Source organism: Phodopus roborovskii, unplaced genomic scaffold (assembly GCF_943737965.1).
Source record: "Phodopus roborovskii unplaced genomic scaffold, PHOROB, whole genome shotgun sequence".
Taxonomy (NCBI): domain Eukaryota; kingdom Metazoa; phylum Chordata; class Mammalia; order Rodentia; family Cricetidae; genus Phodopus; species Phodopus roborovskii.
In genome coordinates, this window is record NW_026126434.1 from 8,977,442 (window position 1) to 8,992,560 (window position 15,119).

Consider the following 15,119-nt stretch of genomic DNA (forward strand, 5'->3'; position numbering starts at 1 on the left):
GTCCCCTTCTCCCCATCAGATTGTTTATACACCCACCAGCAGTCCACCAGAGCTGTACCATCCATCCAGAACACTGGCATTAGGATTCTCGTCTTCAGATCTCTCACTGCAAACCCTGTGATGACAACGGAGGTGAAAATCCACTTGGCTGAGCATCCACTAGCGAGGTGAGGACCTAAATGCACACAGGCCAGAAAGGAATGTTCAGGAACCAAAAGGGAGATGAGGCAGGATGGAAGACAAAGGTAGCCTTGGAGGAACTTGGTAAACAGAGCCCAAGTTCCAGCAGAGGCCCTCCCTCACCTTGGAATGCCATGCACCAGGGCCTGGGTAGCTGAGTTGGCACAGGCCTCTGAAAGACTAGCTAGGAGGCAGAGTGACTTCCTCTTATTTGGGGGTAGAGGAGACTATTAACAGCCACTTCAGAGAAGTTTGCTTTATTTCTTTAAGTCCCAGATTGCCTAGAGCTGAAAGGAGAATGGAACAGGCTACTCAGGGGGCTGCCCAGCCACAGCCTCCCAGGATTCAGGGGAGGCACGCCTTGCTTAGCATATCCCCAGCCCACCTACACGCGACCAAGGGACCTCCCTGCAGCCAGGGCCAGCAGGAGAGGGAAGTGCAGACAGCCACCAGGCAGGTGGTACAGCAGGCTCTCCTGGGATGCCTTTGGAGCTAGACTGACCTCCTCTTCCTCCAGGGACAGAGGCTAAGGCCCTCTGATGTTGGGGGTGGGGCAGGGTGCTGGGAACCTGAGACAGCTGGTCTCTAGCCGAGCCCAACAAGACCAGAGTTGGATGCTGCTCCCTCCCCTCCCCCACCCCTTTGCATCGTTGTCAGCTTCGCGTCTTCTGGGAAGGGACCATGTGGGGAAAGGGCTCAATGGGACTTCCCTGGCCTTGACTATAGTTCTGACCCCTGGGTGCTGAGTCTAAGAAAAGACTGTCACGGGGCGGGGGGGGGGGGGGGAGTGACAGCCTAAAGCTGGTTTCTCGCGTTGCCAAATTTTTGGTTTGAGGAAAGGCCTCTAATGGGGCCAGCTTCTGTTCCTGGAGAATATATATATATATATGGGGCTTTTGGGTGCATCCTAGGGTTGTGGTGACTAGGTGGGTCTGAGGCTTCTCTTTCTGGTTTTAGATCTGGTCTCAGGAAGAAAGCAGGGATCCTGGGAGGTTCCATCTGCCCTCTGACAGATGGGCCCCAGCTCCCTACCAAGGCATCTTAGGAAGACAGAGAGAGACTCACTGGGACCGGATGGCATCACTGGGAAAGGATTCTGGGGGAACCAAGCTTTGGGGGCCATAGGGTGGGAGTGCCATGAAGGCAGATTTCAGCCTCTGGGTCTTGGCCTCCATGATAGGCACTTGGGTCCTGAGGCCTGGTGTGCCAAAGTAAACACCATTTGTCTCTCTTTAACCATTCCCTTTCAGTCCAAAGGCAGAGCCAGAGCCTGAGAAGAAACCAGAGCACTTACCAAGGAGCCATGGGGATGTTGGATTCCAGAAAGAGCCTGTGGTCCCAGGCATTGTGGATTTTGAGTTGATCCAGGAAGAGCTGAAGACCTCTAAGCCCCAAACACCAAGTGCCTATCGCTTTGGACGCCTCAGCCACCATTCTTTCTTCTCCCGGCACCACCCCCAACCACAGCATGTGACACACATCCAAGGTAGGACCAAGTGGGCAGGATCTGGCTATAGGGCCCTGCAGAAGTGAGTATCACCAATTGGTCATGAGATCTGGTATAAAGGCATGCATTATTACCCACTTCCAGGCAAAGTCTAGAGAGCATGGGGCCTGATGGGCATCTCAAGGCTGCCCAGTGGCCAAGCCAGGACTGACCTGGGGGATTGAAGGAAAAAGCACTCTGCAAGGGCATATCAGAGGTCTCCTACAGAGTCTCCCTCCCCCGAGTCAGAATGTCCCACCCCAGAACGATGCTCTGACCTCTGACTCATGCTGCCTCATCGTTTTGGCCATCCTTCTACCCACCCACCCATCCATCTGCAGCATTTACAGAGTGTGAGCTAGCTATAGGATGACACTTGACTGGACTCCAAGGACATGACAATAGGCAGAACAGACTACTGTCACTGCTGTCCTGGAGCTGACATCCAGCTGGGAAGGATGGAACATAGACTAGATGTCACTGTCAGGCTCCAGATGGGAAGTTGACCACTTTCAAAAGGTTGTCACAAGAGTCCTAGTCAATGATATGATATTGAGAAAGACTAAAGGAAGTAAATCTGGAGCAGAGTCAGAAGGAGAAGGGAAGAGTCTCAGAGAGGCTTGGAGCGGGATCAGGTGGACCTTGCAGGCCATTGGTGCTGCAGGCCACCCCAGCTTGACATGGTGTCTACTCCTATAACCCTGACATTTGGAATGCAGAGGCAGGAGAAGGATCGCTACAAGTTTAAGGCCACCCTACTTAAGAGGTCCTGCCTAGCCTGAGCCACCTGAGAGGCTATCTAAAATTCATAATAACAATTACTTCACTGAATCAAGTGGGGCTATTAGGAGGGTAACAGCTTCAGGTGGAAGCTGAACCATCAAGCTATGGAAGATTCCATAGTTCTAGTCTAGAGGTACAGAAGGGAAAACTCCTAGGATTTGAGCACTGACTGAAGATGAAATATAGGGCAGAGAGGCATCGCCATCATTTCTTAATGGTCAGACTGAGCAACTAGAGAACCAGAGTACACAAATCCTAGAAGCCATCAAGGGTCAGTGAAGGAGGGGATAGAGGTGGGGAGGAGTCATAGATGGAGGAAACAGCCAGAACAGGCTGGGGAGATACAACTGTGAGAGCCATTGGAGAAGAAACAATGCATTATGAAGACACAAGAGATCAGAGTTTTGGATTAAGAGTTTGAGATTAGAAGACATGAGAGAAGACAAGGAGAAGCCAGTAGATTCTGGGACCAAAGCAGCCAAGGTCTAGCCAAGCATGGTAGCCTAAGCTGGGGAGGTGGAGACAGGAGGATTTTTATGTTCATCCAAGCTAAATGGGTGAGCTGCTGGCCAAGGAGAGACTCTATCTCACATAAAATAAGGTAGATAGTGCCTGGGGAACAACAACCAAGGCTTTTGTCTAGCTTTCACCTGCCCACTCACAAATGTGCATGAATGCACCCATACATGATTCTCAAATGAATACATGAATGCATGCACGTGCACAACATGGCTTTGTATGTGTGTGTGCACATTCACACGTATGAATGTTTGTGCATCTATGCCAAGGTATGTGTGTGTGGAGGTCAGGGGGCAGCCTCAAGAATCAATCCTTGTCTTCCACCTTGTCCGATACAGAGTATCTTTGTTTTCCCACTGTATATGCCAGGTTAGCTGGCCAGCAAGCTTCCTGTATATTGTCTCTACCCCTATCTCTCCATAGTAACACTAGATTACAGATGCTCACACACTATGCATCTGGCATTTATGTATGGGTTCTGGTAATTCAAACTCAGAGCCTCACGTTTGCATGGCAAATGATTTTACTGACTAAGCCATCTTCCCAGCCCTTTTTAAAAACCATGAGTGCCAACATTAAACTCAAAACCTCTCATTTTCAAGGCAAACACTTACCAACTTAACTATCTCCTTGGCCCCCAGAGTCTTCATCTTTAAGCCATCTACAATTCTGTCACAGGAAGCCAGAAGGACCTTAGGAGGTCCCATGAAGGCTTGACTCTGTCTTGCCTCTGTGAAACTCACTGGTGACTGTGCCTGCTGGTCTGATGACATGAGCTTGTGGTTACAGGAGGAGGAAGACCTGAAGGGTTTCCTGCCCCTCACCACCTCTTTCTAGCCCTCTGGAGCTCCTAGGGAGTCTACCAGGCCCCCGACTCACAGATTTTATCTCCTCTGCAGATCTCACTGGGAAGCCTGTCTGCGTGGTCAGGGACGAGTTCTCTTTGGCACCCTTGACTCAGTCTGCACTCTTATCCAGCTCTCTGATGGGGATGCCCACAATCTCTGTCCCTATTGGGGACCCACAGTCCAATCGGAACCCTCAGCTTTCTTCTGGTGGGTATTTTGGCCACACCTGTCTACCTGGGGGCTCATAATTCTCCCAAAGTGTGTGGCTGGTCAGGGGTCTGAGAAGGAAAAGGCCATTGCTCTTCATTTCCTGGGCCAATTTCATCTGTTATTCTCCAGGCCCAAGCCCTCAAAAAAATGCCTCTGCTTGGATTTAAGGTTTTTGAGGAATAACAACAGGACTCACACTGATTTTGGGTATAGTTATGTGACTTGGAGCTAGAGAGTGACACTTGTAATATTTAGTGACATGTACACTCAAGTAGTAGTTTATCCAGACCTCCAGCTGCAGTGTTGTAGGAATTTTGGAGGCCAAGCCATACTGTTCTGCTGCTAGGGTATGGGAAAGTCAGGAGGGTAGGGTGTGGTAGAAATCTTGTGGGACAGGGTGACAGTCAGCACAGGGCAGAGACGTTCGAGGGCTGGCTGTAGAACACTATACCTGTTTAGAGAGTGGTTTACTGTCTTAACAACAGGCATGTCATCTTTCCGAATATCAGTGTTGGCTCCAGGCATCTAAAAGGGAAGAGAAGCCAGATCAAACCACTTACATTTAGACACAGTAGCCCGACTTCCTCCAGCATCCCCCAGAGAGGACTCGGAGACTGTCAAATTAGCAACCCTTGTTCCATGGTGGTTTCTAATGCTTGCAAAGTTGGGGGTGGGCACTTCTGCCTAGAACATTTCCCCTCCATCCCAGACCTGATGACACATGGAGGGCAAACAGGGCCCCCAAGATCTTGTCCTGTCCTCTCAGACTCCTCCTGGAAGAAGAATCTAAAGGACCTAGCTTCCCGAGTGGCTGTCTTTACTAAGGAAATGGAGACAAGGACCAACGAGGTTGGTACTGAACAAAGGAGTGAGCCTGGAAAGAGAGCCTTCCCGAGTCCCTCCAAAGCTCTGCTGCTGGCATGGAAGGGGACCCTTCTAAGGGAGGATGGTGACAATGAAGGTGACATTTCCCAGGGCAGGGAAAGGATGTCAAGGGCTGGGAAAGCAGCTCATTCTGAAGCACTTGCCAAAGAAAGACAAGCACTTACCTTATGAGCATGATGGAGCATGCCCTCAACCTTTCAGGAAGTAGAGGTACTTGAATCTGTAAATTTGTGAGTTTGAGACCAGCCTGGTCTACACAGTGAATTCTAACACAGCCAGGTCTATGTAGAGAGTCCCTATCTAAAAAAACAAAACAAAATACTTGCTTTATAAGCATGAAGACCCAAGTTCAATCCTCAAAACCCATTTTAAAAAAGCCTGAAGAGTGGGGGTGGGGTGGGCTGAGAGATGGCTCTCTAGCCAGATAAGAGAGCTGTCTGCTCTTACAAAGGATCGATTCAGTTACCAGAATCCACACGGTGGCTCACAAACATTTGTAATTCCACTTCCAGGGGATCAACAGAGGACACTGCGCACATGAAATTAAACAATCTTAAAAAAAAAAAAAAAAAAAAAGCCTGGCATATCGATTCATGCTTGTAATCTTTACTCTATGGAGGCAGAAAGACAAGCAAGTTCCAGGCCAGTGAGGGAACCTTGTTTCAGGAAAAAAAAAAAAAAAAAAAAAAAAAAAAAAGAGGTGAGGAACGACACTTGAGGTTGTCCTGTGATCACACACATACACACTTGTATATATATATATATGTGTGTGTGTGTCTGTATACACATAAAAATGCAAAAACACATGTGCATGCTTGCAGCACGTACACACACACACACAGAGGCAGGGGCAGAGAATAAAGGATGTTACACTGTGAGGAACAGACCTCAGACATAGGAGCAGCAGAGCTAAGAAACAGAGTTGACACTGGGGCACAGGTCACTAACTCCTATACCTCTGATATTTGGAAGAGGACCTGTGTCTGGGAGAAAACAAAGACAACCAGGGGCATCTTCATTCAACCATGGGATGCTGAGTTAGGATTCAGGAGGAGGCAGGACCAATGAAAGAGGACCCAGGACAGGCTGCAGATGGCTTAATAAGATCACAGGTCCCTTCTGGGATCTGGGGAAGGCAGTATCTGGTGTGGCCTGACCTCTTCATCTTTCCCCCTTTGGCTTCTCCCACTCTCGCCGGCTCCTAGAGTCTCTTGCCACTTTCCTTCCAGCTGAAGGAAGAGCCTCCTCTGAGGGAACAGGGTGCAAAGTACTCAGCTGAGACCGGTAGGCTTATCCCAGCTTCCAGCCAGGCCCTCAGCCGCCGCAGCCGCCAGGGCCAGCGGGGCCACCCTGCTGGCAGAGATGGAGGAGCCCAAGCCTCCATTCTACAGGACCAGGAGCTGTTGGTAAGCCCCACTCTTGAGGCAGGGACTACAGTGGTCTCAGCCTCCAGATTCCCAGGCTTTCCAGCCAGCATCCTTCTGGCCTGCCTTAGGGGGGCTTCCCCAGATACACTGCCCCCTAAGACTGTAAGACCAGAAAACCCATGCCCCAGGAGTCCTCATCCTAGGCTCTGAGCTCCACTGCCTCTAAACAGCCTGTCATCATCCTGACCCTCTCTGTGTAAGTCATGTGTATGTTATTGGGAGCATGTGTATGTTACTGCATTTACCCTTGAAGCACCTTCCCAGTGTCAACATCCACTGTTCTTGAGAAAGCAGTAGGGAACTGAGAACCTAGGAGGGAAGGGCCTGCCCAGAGCATTCCCAATCTACAACCTGCAAGGCTGGCCTGAACTCAGCTTCCTGTGCTTGTTTTCTCACCAAGGCTTGAAATGAGCCCCCACTGTCTGACAGTGGATGAGGACATTGGCGATCCCTGTGAGAGTGCATGAGTGGCCCCCAAACATGTGTTACCACCTCTCCCTGCAGTGCTTTTGGGCCCAGCAACATGGGTAGATCAGACAGATCTCAGGATCCCCACTCAACAGACAAAGAAGTTTAGACCCTTTGGGGTAATGTTCTGTGGCCATGAATCCCAACAGACGACCAGCACAGCCAGGCTAGAATTGGTACTTTCTTCACCATAGGGCGGCCTCACCGCACCTGGAGTTAGGTTCTCAGGTCTCGTGGGGAGGGGGCCCAGGGCAGGTAAGGAGTATGGGAAGAATGGGGAAGGGCCAAAGGGCAACTCAGGGTGGGAGCTGCGAGTGGATGCTGGGTGGGGGGAGGCTAGGGTGGGCATCTAGCAGCTACAGGTCTGAGGGAGTAGCCCAAGCCAGTTCCTATTCCACCAAGGATAAGGTGGGCCTGCCAGGGTCTGATAGACCCTCTGGGTCTTTGGGAAGGCTGCCTGGAAAGTGCTAAGGGAACGAACCCTACTTTCTTAGGACTCCCAAAGATCTACCTCCCACCACGGGTCCCCCTTCCAGCCCTCCATAGCTACAGCCGCCACCTGCAACATGGCCTAGGAATTCCCCAGAGCACATCCAGGACACAGCTGGACTCTATACTGCTGCTACTTGACTGGAGGAGACAGGGGAAGCCACTGGCTGAGGAGGCAGCTAGGAGCCAAGAGTCCCGGCTACTTCACTGGATGGAACCCCTCACTAGGCACTTGGCAGAAACAGTCCACTCTGGCCAGAAGGCTGCCTACAGCGAGTCCCCCACCTCCTGGCAAACATCCCCAGATTCTTGGAGCTCCTGGGTGGGGAGGCCCTCGGGGTACCCCAAATCACCACCCAAAAGATCCCAGCATGCAGGACTCGGTGCGTCTCTGAGGAGGTGACTGGCCAGCTCTGATCTTGCTGTCCCAGTGAGGGGCCCTAGGTTCCAACCATCCCAGTGGAGACTATGGGGCTGAGAGGTCTCACCTCTCAGATATCTGAGGCTTGATTCTGTTCTAAAGTCCCCATCTTGTGCCTTCCTTTCTTGAGGCCTCATTTTCTTTACCTGCCCAGCAGGGATCCTAAGGACAATTGTGAGGAAAAAGCCCCCCTCCTAAAAGTGCTAGGTCTCATGGAGGAACCTTTAGGGGGAACCACGTTAGCCAAACATGTGACCCAGGGACCCCATGTCAGGGGGGGAGGCTGTGTTTCCCTGGCTAGAGTGTGACAGGGGCACCCTCTGACCATAGCCTGACTTCTTTCACACAGATCTTGGAGCTTCTTTGTCAGATTCTACAAACGGATTCTCTAAGTGCTATCCAGTTCTGGCTGCTTTATGCTCCACCAAAGGGTGAGAACAACATGGTGTGGCCCTCTCTCTATTTGAGGGATTGCCAAGACCTTGCCCTTGTCCCTGACCCTGTCGGACGGATGTCACTAGGTCTTTCTTCTCCTTGGGAGTCCCAAAGTACTCTAAAGGGTTCCCAGCATCTGTCCTCCCTCCTCCCCTACTTCTCGGCAGCATTTCAGTGGCCCTGTTTCTTGGAGGGGACCCCTTTTGAGTACTGACCTCAGACATAGGTGTCTGGGAGGGGGACAGAGCCAAAGATTGCTCCTAGGAGCCCCAGCCCCTCCTGACCATGGCAGGACGCGTATGCACACAGGCGCAAACACAAGAACACACAGGCTTGTACGCTGAGCCCACAGATACACATCTGCTTTGGAACAGTGAGGGGCTGCGGGGAGGGGCAAAGCCCCAGGGAAGGAGCTTAAAAAAAGCTCTCTGGAGGAAGGGGTGGGAGAAAGGAGGCAAGGGGGTGGGGGTGGGGGTAAAACCCAGATTTCCAAATGTGCTACCAGAGTGGGGAGGACGGGAGAAGGGAGTGGGAGGAAGAGGTCAAAACCAAAGTGCATCTGGGCTTTCCTGGTAGGAAAGGGTGATACAGGGCTGAGGGCTCTGCACAGAGTTACAAACAGTAGGATGATTAAAGGAAGCTGTCCTTCACCAGGGTGGGGCTAGCTGGATGAGATAGGAGAGGAGTAGGGCTGAGGTCCCTGCCCTGTGCTGTTTTCAGAAAAAGACCTGGCACTGGGCCTTCTGCAGACAGCGGTGGCTCACCTCATCCCCAACTCACTCCCCTCCATCCCAGAAGAGAAGCTCTTGAACCAACTCCAAGAGCTTCAAGAACCTCCTCAAGAGACACAACAGGCAACCTACAGGTGGGCTCAGGGCCCCTCACCTGTGCCCTTCTGTTCCCAGAACCATGCCCTGGCCATCAGCATCCACCCTCCCTGGCTCAGTGACCCATCTGTAATTCCAGCATTGTAGCCGTAGGAAAAGAAGGCAGGATCCTTGAGAAAAGCCAGACTAGATGGATCAGGGTGCTTTGGATGCAACGGAGAGAGCCTGCCTCAAGCAGCAGGGAGGAGAACATCCATACAGGTGCAGGACCTCTGGTCCTCACATGCTTACACAGCAAGTGCCTTATGGCTTAGCCACCTCCCAAGCGGGACACTGAGGATTGGAAATGGCAAAGTTGAGAGGCTGGGAAAAGCCCATCTCAAGAGGTGGGAGGTGTCCTGGCCTGGTGGTCAGGAATGAGCAGACTGCAGGAACTAAATTTTGGGGTGCTGGAGCATGGTTGAGAAAGTGGCTTAACTTGGGGGAGATATATTTTGGTGGGTGGTTGTTTTGTGGATCGGGCTGGCCTCAAACCTACTTTGTATCTGAAGTTGACCTTGAACTTAGTCCTCCTGCCTCTGCCTCCTGAGTGCTGGGATTATAGGTGTGTAGCACCATATCCCTTTTAAACCCAAGGCTTCACAAGTCAGCTTTCTCCCCCTGGAGCTATAACCTCAGCCCTAGGGCATAGGTTCTCAACCGGGCCCTAGGATTGATTTTCTTTTTCTACTTGAGGGAAGAAAGGAAGATCAAGGACTGGGGTTCATTGGCAGGCAAGTTAGACAGGCCCTAGGTGCTGCAACAGAGTAAATATGAAAATGGAAGGAGAGCCAGGCAGGGAAGGCAAGCATCACTGTGCTCAGAGGAAGAGACCCTCTAAAGCCTCTTGCCAGAGTTGTAGGGAAAATGATGTGGGTGTATGTAGGCTAATAGTAGCTTACAGCTCACACGAGATAGAGGGACATTAGTTGCTTGTCCAGAACCAGCTTGACAGGCAAGGGAAAGGCTGTAGACCTGGCTATCCCAGACAAGGCGACCTTAGATCCCCATGGCTACAGCAGACACAGAATCACAACTGTCTGCTTCCTGCTTTGGAGGTGCAGGACACTATCTGGGCCCATCTATGGACAGTCCTGCAGCAGCTCTTCAGGAGGATGTCCTGCCTCTTCTGGGAGCTGGTGGTTGACCACACCTATGACACCTCCCAACTAATAACCAACCTGACATCTTTAGATTCAGCCTCCCAAGCCTGTCTTTTGTATTTGGTTCTAGTCCATCCCTGAAGAAGACGAAGACACCACCTTTATCCAAGACAGAAAAGCCAGGTAAGAGCCTTCCAAGGGAGTTAATTATTCTGGAGGCATACTGAGGCCAGCTCTGGATGGATTCCTACCCAAGGAAGTTGGGTCACATCTTCAGGCAGCAAACATTTATTGCATATTTACTATGTGTCAGGTTCTGGGGAGTCATGAGGAAAGAATTGGGACAAGTCATGGGGCTTACATCTTAGAGAGGAAGTGTACAAAGGAAAGAACCTCCAGGAGGACAGCAGGTTAATTAATTGGGGAGAGGGACTCCCTATCCTGAGCCACAGAAGCATCCACCTGGGGATGCGCAGAGTCAGCCTTCTAGAAGAGCTCCCTCTTGCCTGATGTGCTGATAGAAAAACAGGCTGGCCAGGGTATCTGAGCCCTCTGGGTGGGTGGGGGGCAGCAGTATAAGGTAAGACAAGACAGGGCCAGCCTATTGAAGAGCATAGAATACTCAGACGATTATGAGAAGGATGTAGTATGCTCCTGTGGTCACTGCAAGGCATGGATGGGGATGGGGATGGAAAGAAGGGACAAGGGAACCCAGAAAGGATGCCCCTGCAGTGGACATAGCATCTTAGAACAAAGAGTATGGGGGCAGGTGGCAGCTGGAGGGGAGAGAATGCTTGTCAACAATGGGCATGATTCTCCCTTGCCAGGCTGTGTAGCATCCCAAGGGCCCAGCAAAGTGTCTGGCATGCAGTAAGTGCTTGACTCATGTTTGGTATCCAGATAAGAAAGGGCTGGGGAGTGTTATGGCTCACAGAAGTGAGCCAGCTTGTCCCAGGTCTCCCACTGAACTGAAGGCAAAGCTGGTCATGATGTTGGCCTACCTCCCTGTCTGCTCTTTCCTCTCTTGCCACTGCCTCTCCCATCCTCCAGAGTCCATGGGCAAAGCTCAAGTCCTCCGCTTGCATCCCAGTGAGGACTCAGAGGAGAAAACGACCAAGTCAAAGGCTGAGAGCTGAAGAGCACAGCCCAGAGCACAGAGATTTCTGCCTAGCTCAAAGGCAGCTTCTAGACTTGGGGAGGAGGGCTCCTCTCCTTCCACATCAACACCAGCCCCTGGTCTCCAACCATACTCTACTAAATAAAAGGCTGCCTTCCCTGAATGAGGACAGTTCAACTCTCCCACAGGACTGTCTGTGTTTGGATGGTTTACTCTAGAAAAAGAGTGCCCTCCCATGGAGAAACCCTGGGGTACCACTCACAAGTTAACAAGGATCATCCCATCCATTAATGTAATCAAGATAATCTCCCATGGGCATGCTCAGAGGCCTATCATGTAGTTGATTCTAGATCAGAGGTTCTCAACCTGTGGGTCACAACTCCTCTGGGGGGGCACATATCAAATATGTACAATTTGCAACAATAGCAAAATTACAGTTATGAAATAGCAGCAAAAATAATTTTATGACTGGGGGTCACCACAACATGAGGAAGGGTATTAAAGGGTCATAGCATTAGGAAGTCACCATCCCTGGCTCCTGCTTTCAATAGTAAAGCCCTTAGCCATCCTATTGGTTTACCCCACCCCCACCCCCAGTGGTGGTATAAGTAACACATGTGCCCAATGCTGCCTCTCTGGCTTTATCACCACTCTGCCACTAGTTGTTTCCACATTTACCTCATCCATTTTTGGAAAATGTGGTCAAATATAACAGGCAAGCTATCATCTTAGCCACCCAGAAGGTGTGGTGGTTTGAATAAGAATAGCCCTCAAAGACCATACACTTAGATGCTTAGGGAGTGGCACTATATGAATGGATTAGTAGGTGTGTCACTGGGGGTGGGCTTTAAAGTTTCAAAAGCCTATGCCAGACTCACACACACACACACACTCTCTCTCTCCCACACACACACTACCTGTGGAATCAGATGTAAGAACTCTCAGCTACCTCTCCAGTACCATGTCTGTCTGTCTGTGCTGCCATGCTTCCTGCCATGACAATGGACTAAACCTCTGAAACTGTAAGCCGCCCCAACTAAATGCTTTTATAAGGGTTGTTGTGCTCATGGTGTCTCTTCACAGCAACAGAACACTAAGACAGAAGGGTAGCGGTCCCTCCGTTGTGGAGCCATCACTCCATCCATCTTTGAAACTATTCCATCTTGCAGAAGTGAGACTCTGCACCTGAAGTCTTTGTCTTGTCTGGTAAACTACTACCACAAAAATACCTTGGATTAGGTAATTCATAGACAACTGAAGTTCATTTCAAGCTCTGGATGTTGTTTGGGATCTGGTGAGGAACTGCCACTCTTAGATGGTACCTTGTGTATGCCATGTATGGCAGAATGGTGCCTATTCACTTCCTTTACATGGAGTCAGAACCCTTATGTCCCAAACCTTTCCAAAGGCCTTGTTTTCAAATTGAGACGGGCTCACCATTTAGCCCAGATGGGCTCCGAACTTAAAATCCTTTCAAGAGCTGGGGTTACAAAATGTGAGCCACCATACTTGGCCAAGTTCCAGTTTCTTAATACTACCAGCCGCCACCTCGGGGACAGTATCTAATACTATCACCTTTCAACAGAAGAATTTTTGGAGTGGGGAGAAACATTCAAACCACAGCATCCACAAAACAGTGTGCTCCCATTCCCATGTTCTTGACTGCTGGAAACCACCATCTGATTTTCTGTCTGAGGGAAGCAGTTCCTAGGTGTCTGCTAGTAGAATCCTCTTTGTCTTTTTGTGTCAGGTTTATTTTGCTTGGCACAACATCTTCAAGAGTTGAACAAGTTGTGACCTGTGTCACAGTCTTCTGTCGCCTGTTATTATTGATGTTGCAGTCAAGATCTCCAGCCCAAACCATACAGCTTCATCAAGGTATGAGCCCCACAGAGGATCTGTTCATAGCGTAGGGGACATTAATACTATCACCTGCCTTCACTAACATGCTCTGTAAAATATCCACATAGTAAAAGAATCCTAGACAGCACTTGCTTCAAAAAAATCACAGTTGACAAGAACACCCTGGCTCCTTTAATTTCTCAAGGTGTATTGCTATGGGGTAAATACCTGTCACTGTGGATTCTCATTTATTTTGGTTCACAGTTTCAGTCCCTGGTCAGTGGCTACCCTGCTATAGTTCTGAGAGGCAGAACATCATAACAACAAAATGCCATGGTGTATAAAAGTATGGAATAGAGGCAGCTGCTCATTGCAGCCAAGAAGCAGGGAGAACAGAGAGGAGCCTGGGACAAGACACAGCCTCTGAAAACATGCTCCCTCCATTGAGGGAGCCATCCTCCAGCTAGTCCTCAAGTTCCCATCCAACTCCAAAAGTTCCCATCACCCCCCAACAACTGGAATCCATCAGTGAGCTAATCTTGAGGTAGGAGAGCCCCTTGTAATTTAATTGGAGTTGAATAGGTTTAACCATTTGCAGGGTGAGGGGTGACTATCTGGGATGTCCATTCCTCTTCCAAGGTTTGCAGAAAGCCCAGCTCTGTCCAGTCAGAGCCTGGTCCTGTGGCACACTACTGATTAATGGAGAAGATAAGCACTGGACCAAGCACAAGATGACCTTGGGAAGGTTTTGTGCTGGTCCTGGAACAGAATTCTATCAGTGGTCATTACCACTCCTTAGAGGCAAAGTGCTAGACATATCCCACTTTATGTCCCTGATTCTCCCACATTCGTTCCCATACTTGAGACATTGAAAATACCAAGTGTTGCTGGGTGGTTGTGGCACAGGTCTTTAATCCCAGCATGCGGGAGGCAGAGTCAAGTGAATCTTTGAGTTCTACAAGTTCCAGGATGGCCAAGGCTACCATAGAAATCCTATCTTGGAGAAAAACCGAAACAAAACAACAAAAACAACCAAGTGTTAACTTTTATGCTTATTTTTTACATAAACTTTTACCATCTTTGCCATGTTTAAGAACACAGCTTAGAAGTGCCAAGCCAGCCAGACACAAGGAGCAGTGAAAGTAAGACATATGGAAGGAAAGAAAAGTAAAAAAAAAAAAAAAAAAAAAAAAAAAAGCCCAGGCAAAAGGTAGATAAAGGGAAACAGGTTAAATTAAAAGAGCTAGCTAGAAACAAGCCTAAGCTAGGCTGAGCATTCAAAACTAATAAAAATCTCTGTGTCATGATTTGGGAGCTGGTTGGTGACCTAAATAAAAAGTGTGCTGCACTCTACCACTGAGTTACATCCCCTTTCCTGTCCTAGACCACACTGTTGATGTATCTACTCCTTTGATGGGGGGGTCTAGGTGGGTCCCACTTTTGCCTGTTGCTTATGGTTCTCTGGGGATAAGCATCACAAGTGTAGCAATAGATTTCTACATCAAATGTCCACAAAAGAACCCAGAATTAACCTAAAAGTAGGTCACTAGAGAGAAGGCTCTAGAATTAGAAACTTTATCATCAGAGTTCTGTCCTATTCTCATTCCTAAATATGAACCATGCCCACCTTCCCACCATAAATTTTGTTACAAGTGCTTGCTGATCATCTACTCAATTCCTAATATTTCTTTAAATTTATAAATATTTTTTTACATTTTATTCCTAGATGCAATTCCATTCCAAGTAATAGTCTCCCCACATCATTATTTTGGTGTATTGTTTGTAAAAGTTTCTCCTGTACATAAAAATAAGTTCTGGGGCTTGCAAGATGGCTCTGTGGGTAAGGACACTTGCTGCTAAGCCTAATGACCAGAGTTAGATTCCTCAGGGCCTACATGGTAGAAGGAAAAACAAACTACTTCCAAGTTCTCTGACTTCTACAACTACTGTGTCATAGCATATGTGTCCCCAAACATTCTCCCCCCACTCAGTGAAATGTAATAAACGCTTTAAATAAAAGATAAATTGGGTAGGGAAAGG

The 15,119-nt window shown here is 49.3% G+C and overlaps 1 protein-coding gene across 1 annotated transcript; it reads left to right on the forward strand.

Annotated features, from left to right (window-relative positions):
* Positions 1-1,416: 1,416 nt before the first annotated feature.
* Tbata (thymus, brain and testes associated) lies at positions 1,417-11,420 on the forward strand (the record flags this gene model as incomplete). Its single annotated transcript, XM_051186792.1, has 9 exons — positions 1,417-1,676; positions 2,124-2,167; positions 3,823-4,023; positions 4,793-4,875; positions 6,141-6,317; positions 8,066-8,147; positions 8,872-9,016; positions 10,251-10,303; positions 11,171-11,420. Coding segments are annotated over 9 exons (1,131 nt in total), but the record flags the coding sequence as incomplete, so codon positions are not given.
* Positions 11,421-15,119: the final 3,699 nt, after the last annotated feature.